The sequence below is a fragment of the Nicotiana tabacum genome, chromosome 4, assembly GCF_000715075.1.
Source record: "Nicotiana tabacum cultivar K326 chromosome 4, ASM71507v2, whole genome shotgun sequence".
Classification (NCBI taxonomy): Eukaryota; Viridiplantae; Streptophyta; class Magnoliopsida; order Solanales; family Solanaceae; genus Nicotiana; species Nicotiana tabacum.
In genome coordinates, this window is record NC_134083.1 from 8,767,837 (window position 1) to 8,775,148 (window position 7,312).

The 7,312-nt window shown below is 33.3% G+C and overlaps 1 protein-coding gene across 1 annotated transcript; it reads right to left on the reverse strand.

Moving 5' to 3' along the window:
- Positions 1-241: 241 nt before the first annotated feature.
- Positions 242-577, reverse strand: LOC107782998 (uncharacterized). Its single transcript, XM_016603953.2, has one exon. The coding sequence runs from the start codon at positions 575-577 to the stop codon at positions 242-244; it is 336 nt and encodes a 111-aa protein (XP_016459439.2).
- Between the last annotated feature and the right edge of the window lie 6,735 nt (positions 578-7,312).

Genomic DNA, 7,312 nt, shown 5'->3' on the forward strand with positions numbered 1-7,312 from the left:
CTCGGTTAAGTTTCATACTCTCTACTGTCTCTAGGGGGGTACTAATTTAATAAGGGCTCATTAGGTTCACATATCGAAATAGTAGTCCAACCCCTACTTGAAAAAAAAAAAAAAAGAGGAAAGAATTAATAACCATACTGGTACTTATAATCCTATTATCTTCACCAAAAAGAATCAATTGCAACCAAATTCATGTGAAGAAAAAATTTACTAGGAAGGATCAGCAAATCAACTGAAATTTTCAGTCACTTGTAACTCTCATGACGATTCTAGTTCTTTTCTCTCCACCCATAGTCACATTCCTCACCCCCAACACCTTACACTTCCGAAACAATTTCACCACTTCCTCCACCTCTTCGCCGCCGCACTCTTCCACAGCCACTACACACGCGCCGCCAACTCTCACCGCTCTCTCCATTTCCCTAACATATCTATCCGGAAACAATGCCCGATCCAGATAAGAGCTAAAACCGAGATCAAACGCATTATCAAAAAACGGCAGATTATGCGGATCCGCACGGCTGACTAGCGGCGGTGAGTCCACAAGCTCAACTCCCGTTACGTCGCGAAAGCCCATTTCTTTTAGGGCCATAACAGCAGGACCCGGCCCGGCGGTGACCACAAGGGCCCGCGAATGTTTAGAAAATAGATTTTTTTCCTGTAGAGTTTGGAACTGAGCTTTAAATGAATCAACTGTTTGGATCCAGGCTTTTGTAGACCATAAACGACGGTTGTGTTTTCTTATGGAGGTTTTAGCTCGGTTGGAGAAATCGCAGGTGGATTTGGGGAAACGGTGGTGTGGCTTAGGTTTGGTGAGATTAGGATTAACGCAGGTTTCAGGGGTTTTAATGAAGAGGAGGAAAAGGATAAGGGTGGCTAAAATGAGGAAGGCTAAAGATAGCTTGTTGAGGAAGCTTTGGACGTATTTATCCATTGTTGTTTGCATGCATTTCGATCTATATATCCATTGTTGTTTGATGAAGATTGAAAGGGAGTGATGAAACATTGCCGTTTTACAAGGATGAACGATAGTTTGTTCAGTTGGGAAAATGTATTCGAAGGATTATGATACATACCAGGAATTTTCGCAAGGTATTCAAATTTTAAAAAAAGTAAAACCAAAACAAATGAATTCATTTGTTTAATATTTGTTATGATTTGGTTTATATATTTAAGCAAATCAACTTAGTTTATTTAGATTTTTTGTAAGTAAAAGTTGAACCACTGAAACAAAACAACCTAATTATTGTTGGTAAGCCTTTTAACGGGGATATGAGTATAATAACACGCATACTAATTACGGACAGCTCTTGATTTCATAGGATTAATTCTAGACTAGTTATTTATAAGAAATTAACTGTTTTTTGTCAAAGTAACCGAGGTAGCATCTCTGTAGTTTTGCCTGCTCGATCTTGCTAATAAACTCATTTTAATTACACACGGAGAGAGAGAGAAGTTCATTACACGAACACTAATCCTAAATTAAATATTTGAGCAGGCCAGTGATTAAAGGTGGCATATCTAAAAGGTAAACCCTTCGTCCAATTACGTGCTTAAAACTTATGTTGATCCACTAAAATGTAGTACTACTACTAAATTTGTTCTCTGTGTTATAAAATGAAAGCAACTTAGTAAAACATGAACAAGACATGTTGTTATGAAATAAAAATAATTTAGTAAAACATGAACAAGAAATGAAGATAAAGAGAAGGAAGAGATTTTCTTCTTCAATTGTGTGTATCTTCCTATTTATTACAAAACCTTTATATAGGCATGAAAAGTGAAGAAATATTTGTCATTGAATATGTCATTAAGCATAGAAATATGTCATTAAGCATTTGAGAAGATCATGGAGGAAGAGTAGACATCCACCATAATTTGATTTTTCTTATAACACTTCCCCTTGGATGTCCATAGATAATGTGCCTCGTTAAAACCTTATTAAGAAAAAACCCTATGGGAAAAAAAATCCTAGTGAAGGAAAAAGAGTATACATGTTTAGAAATTCGCCTTTTAGTTGCCTCGTTAAAAATATTGCAAGGAAAACCCAGTGGGACAAAACCTTATAAGGAAAAAAGAGTACAACGCGTATTAACTCCCCCTGATGAGAGAATCAATTCACATCCTTGAGCCTTCACATCCCAATCTTGTACACTAGTTTCTTGAAGGTTGACGTGGGTAGAGATTTGGTGAACAGATTAGCCATATTATCACTTGAACGGATCTGTTTCACATTGATATCACCATTCTTTTGAAGATCATGTGTGAAAAATAACTTTGGTGAAATTTGCTTTGTCCTATCCCCTTTATAAATCCTCCCTTCAATTGGGCTATGCATGTTGCATTGTCTTCATATAAAATTGTGGGTAGTTTGTCACACTTCAAACCATATTTGTCTCGAATAAAGTATATTATAGACCTCAACCATACACATTCTCGACTTGCTTCATGAATAGCAATTATCTCAGCATGATTAGATGAAGTAGCCACGATTGATTGCTTAGTCGATCGCCAAGATATGGCAGTGCCTCCATATGTAAACACATAGCCTGTTTGAGATCGAGCCTTGTGTGGGTCATATAAATACCCAGCATCGGCATAACCAACAAGATCGGGACTACAATCATTGCCATAAAATAATCTCATATGGTAGTCCCTTTTAGATATCGCAATATGTGTTTGATTCCATTCCAATATCTCCTTGTAGGAGCAGAGCTATATCTTGTTAAGACATTAACTAAAAAAGTTATGTCAGACCTTGTAATGTTAGAAAGATATATTAGTGCACCAATTGCACTAAGATATGGTACTTCGGGACCAATAAGCTCTTCATTATTTTTATGAGGTCGGAATGGATGTACTTTATCTATATATAATCACTTTAAAATCATTTTAGTGTATGCTGATTGATGGACAAAAACTCCATCTTTCATATACTCAATTTGTAGACCAAGACAAAATTCTGTCTTTCCAAGATCTTTCATTTCAAATTCTTTCTTTAAATAGTCTACTGCTTTAGGAAGCTCTACTACTTTAGGAAGCTCCCTAGGAGTTGCAATGATATTTAAATCATTAACATATACGGTGATTATAACAAATTTAGATCCATATCTTTTTATAAAGATACAAGGACAAATTGAATCCTTCTTGTACCTTTTTTCAACAGGTACTCACTCAGGCGACTATACCACATGAGCCCTGATTGTTTCAATCCGTATAAGAATTTTTGAAGCTTTATTTAATAAATTTCTTGGAAACCTTAATATGCTTTAGAACAATTTAAATCCTTTAATGATTTCCATTATACGCATATCACGTTTTTCTTATATTGTAAGATTAAAACCTGAAATGACGACATCCACCACATGAGAACATGTCTCTATATAATCAATGCCAGGATATTTACAAATTTTTTTGTGACACAAGTCGTCTTTATGTTTATCGACTTGCCTTTTTTTTCCGCAAAAGAACGCATTTATACCTCCACTGGCTTTATACTTTCAGGTGTTGGGACTATCCGTCCAACTTCATATTTTTCAGGTGAAATCAATTTTCATTGCGTATTTTTCATTTAGCCAATCATTTATTTGTCCAAATTTCATGATAGATTTGAGCTCAAGATCCTCGTCAATATTAATAATATTGAGCGCTACATTAAATTAACAATATCGTCGACGATCATTTTATATCGGTTCTACTATTACCCAATAAAGACATAACTTATTGAGATCTCTTTATCTTATTATTTTCAGGTACCTGAGCCTTTCCCATGAGGTCTTATGAAGTGTTATGTCGTGGTGCTCTTCTAGAGCATTTGCCTCTTTATTATGACCATCTTGAACATTTGCTCCTCTCCTTTTTAAATGAGTTTTATCTTTGGAACCGATTAGTCTATTATGCTTCATGCATGCCATAGACTCTATTCATTATGAACTTTATTTTATTTGGAGCATTAGCAGCTGAATATGATATTTAACTTTGGGTCAGCAAATACGCCTGGCAATATTTTGCAAATGAATTATCCCTTGAACTTCAAGTTCACATTTTCTCATACGAGGATCGAGATGTACTCATAATAATTCATTACATGCATTACTTTTTTAGCTGCCTATTTTCTCCCCCTATTGTTGGGATCACCGACACATATCCTTAGCCTTATTTGGGGATCCATCTTTGTACATTGTGGTGGAACAATTAAATCATATAGCACATTCATATTTCTAGATAGAAATTATTTGGTTCTTGACCCTGAATCGACTGTGATAGGGAGAACTTATCTTAATTTGGCTAGATGCGTACAAGTGCTGTTGTATATTAAATAATACATCACATACCAAATTTTATTTTGGAAATTTTGTTCTCATAACTAATGGTTTAGCTATAATTGGAGGCATACAATTTCTGCTAAACCAACTTGGATTTAAACCAGTATTATCAAGATAAATAATCATAATTTATATTTTGGAACTATGCTCTAATAATTTGAGCAACCAATCTTGCAAAAGCCAAACTACAAGTTGACAACAAATGCACATGTGACCAAAGAATAGATGTATCTATTAAAACCATATAATAGTAAACGGTCCACATGGAAGGTGACTGGGCCCATATATTTATCACCTTTTATTCGTTTCAGAAATCAAGGGATTCAATCCCAACCTTAATTGGTATATCATGAGAATAAGCAGCACAAGAGAATTCTTGAAGAATCTTATATTTCTTCAATATATGCCAATGTAATTCTCAATTAATTTTTTCGCATCATAATTGAATCGAGATGGTCAACCGGTCATGCCAACTAATATTTATTTCAGTAAACCTTTAGTTTACTTGTGGCTTGTGATTGCATCATCATGCTTATACTTGTGTAGTACAAATAGAAGAAAAGTCAGGTAACCTTTTATATTTACCCGGTATGATTATAGTAATATAAAGATATTCAATCTTCTTTTCATTTATAGTCTCAATATGCCAACTACTTTGGCTAATATATTTGTAAATTAAAATATTTTTTTTGAGATTTACTACAATATTAATGTCATGAATAATTTTATTCATCCGGTTAGTAACAAATTAGTTCTTTCAGAGCTCTTAACTGCTTTTGTACTACAAGATCTTTTGTCACACTATCCAAATAATGAATGTCTCCTTCACAAAGAGAATCATATCATAATAATTGTCATGTTCAAAATCATCACAAGCAAAATAATTTCTTGCTTTAATTTTGCTTTTAATAACTATCATAAGGCATGACAAAATATTTTTGGCGTATCATATGTATTCGACCAATGATATATTCATGTAACTATACAATAATATTCATTATCTTTCTTTGTCTCAAACCTCTCTTAGAGGCGAGTTGTAGTATTTATCCAACTATGCACAAGTATATTATTATGCATAATCTTTATCATATATATATATTTTCACATTCACTTTCAGGAATGAGTATCAATCTCAATGTTTATCACAAGTCACATTCTCTTCAAAAAATTTCTCCCTTTTTATAATTACCATAGTGATAACTATTATTATTTTGGCCTTTCGCACGCCCACATTCATTGGTCAACCACTTGTCTTTATTTAGACTTATCATGCACTGCTATCACATTCACTTCAAGAATGGAGCAAATCAAGTGGGACAAGCTTCATGCTTTTTCATGAAAATTACATTATTTTTTCTTTAGTTATTATTATTATTATCAATATGGTGCATTATGACTCAAACCCAATGCCTTACCCATGTAAAGGCATGCTAGGCCATAATGCGTTGGAACTTGAATCCAACGTCTTTTCATCAACATAGTGCATTGGGACTTGAACCCATTGTCTTACCCTCAATCTTTGGCATAATAGGCCAAAATTTACTAGGATTCGCACTCGAGTCTTTAAAATATTATTACTTTATAATTATAGGCATAAGTAAATTAACTTTCAAGAAGATATATATAACTATTTCAATCTTAAAACAGTTCCTCTGCAACAAAAATGCTAGTTAGGATATATGTCAATTTTGCTTTCAATGAAATACATCATGTTATGGCAAAAATATTATTACTAAATTACCTTAATAGTTATCTATCATAATATGTAAAAGGTGAGAACATATATATACGTTGGAATATTATCTTTGTCCTATAAGAGATGTAGCAAATAAAGACATACCTTTCCAGTTCTTTATTTCACTAGATACAATTGAAAAAAATATTTTTACTAAACACTGCACATAAAACTAATGCAAAAATATGAAAGTATGAATGGGTTTAGATGGATGTAAAACTTATCTTTGTATTATCATCCAAGACATTTTTCATTGTACTTGATCTCATTGTCTGCTTATAATTTACATAGTCTTGACGTAGAAGATCATGAAATGAGCAATTCGTGCTGATAACGTGTTATAAAATGAAAGCAACTTAGTAAAACATGAACAAGACATGTTGTTATGAAATAAAAGCAATTTAGTAAAACATGAACAAGAAATGGAGATAGAGAGAAGAAAGAGATTTTCTTCTTCAATTGTGTGTATCTTCCTATCTATTACAAGGCCTTTATATAGGCATAAAAAGTGAAGCAAAATTTGTCATTGAATATGTCATTAAGCATAGAAATATGTCATTGAATATGTCATTAAGCATTTGAGAAGATCGTGGAGAAAGAGTAGACATCCACCATAATTTAATTTTTCTTATAACACTCTGCACTTTTTAGTGCTTTTTCTCAATGTTTTTATGATAGAGTGTACTTTTCCTCAGTATTCTATTACCAAAAAAATCCTTAAAGTGGAAGATTAACCTTAAATCTCTAACAAAATTAAATTTAATGAGAGCAATCTTTTTTCCACTACCAAAGTCAATATTGCCAATACATAATAATTAATAATAACAACAAATCCAGTACTCCTAGAATTCGGAGACATACTTGATAAATTAATATAATAGTAAATATTTTGAAGGAAATAAACTTCAAACGGGCTAGTCACAAGGTGGACCGATAACAGGTTGTCATGGAAGTAGTAGTAATCAATTTTAGTCCAGAGGCGAAGCCAATTAAATGTAATGGATTTGGAATTCTAACCCGTTTATGTCACTGAGTTCTAAATTAATAATTTTTACATAGATATCTTAAGACAAACAAAAATTACTGGATTCGATCGAACCCGGAAGAGTCATGCTAGCTCCGCCCCTGATTTTAGTCGTAGCCATAGGCCGTGAGTATAACGTACTAACAAGTCCAGAAGTTCGGGTATATATTTGCCAGAAAGGTCCACAAATAAACGTGTCAAGTCATATTGCCGGTTACAATAACCAAA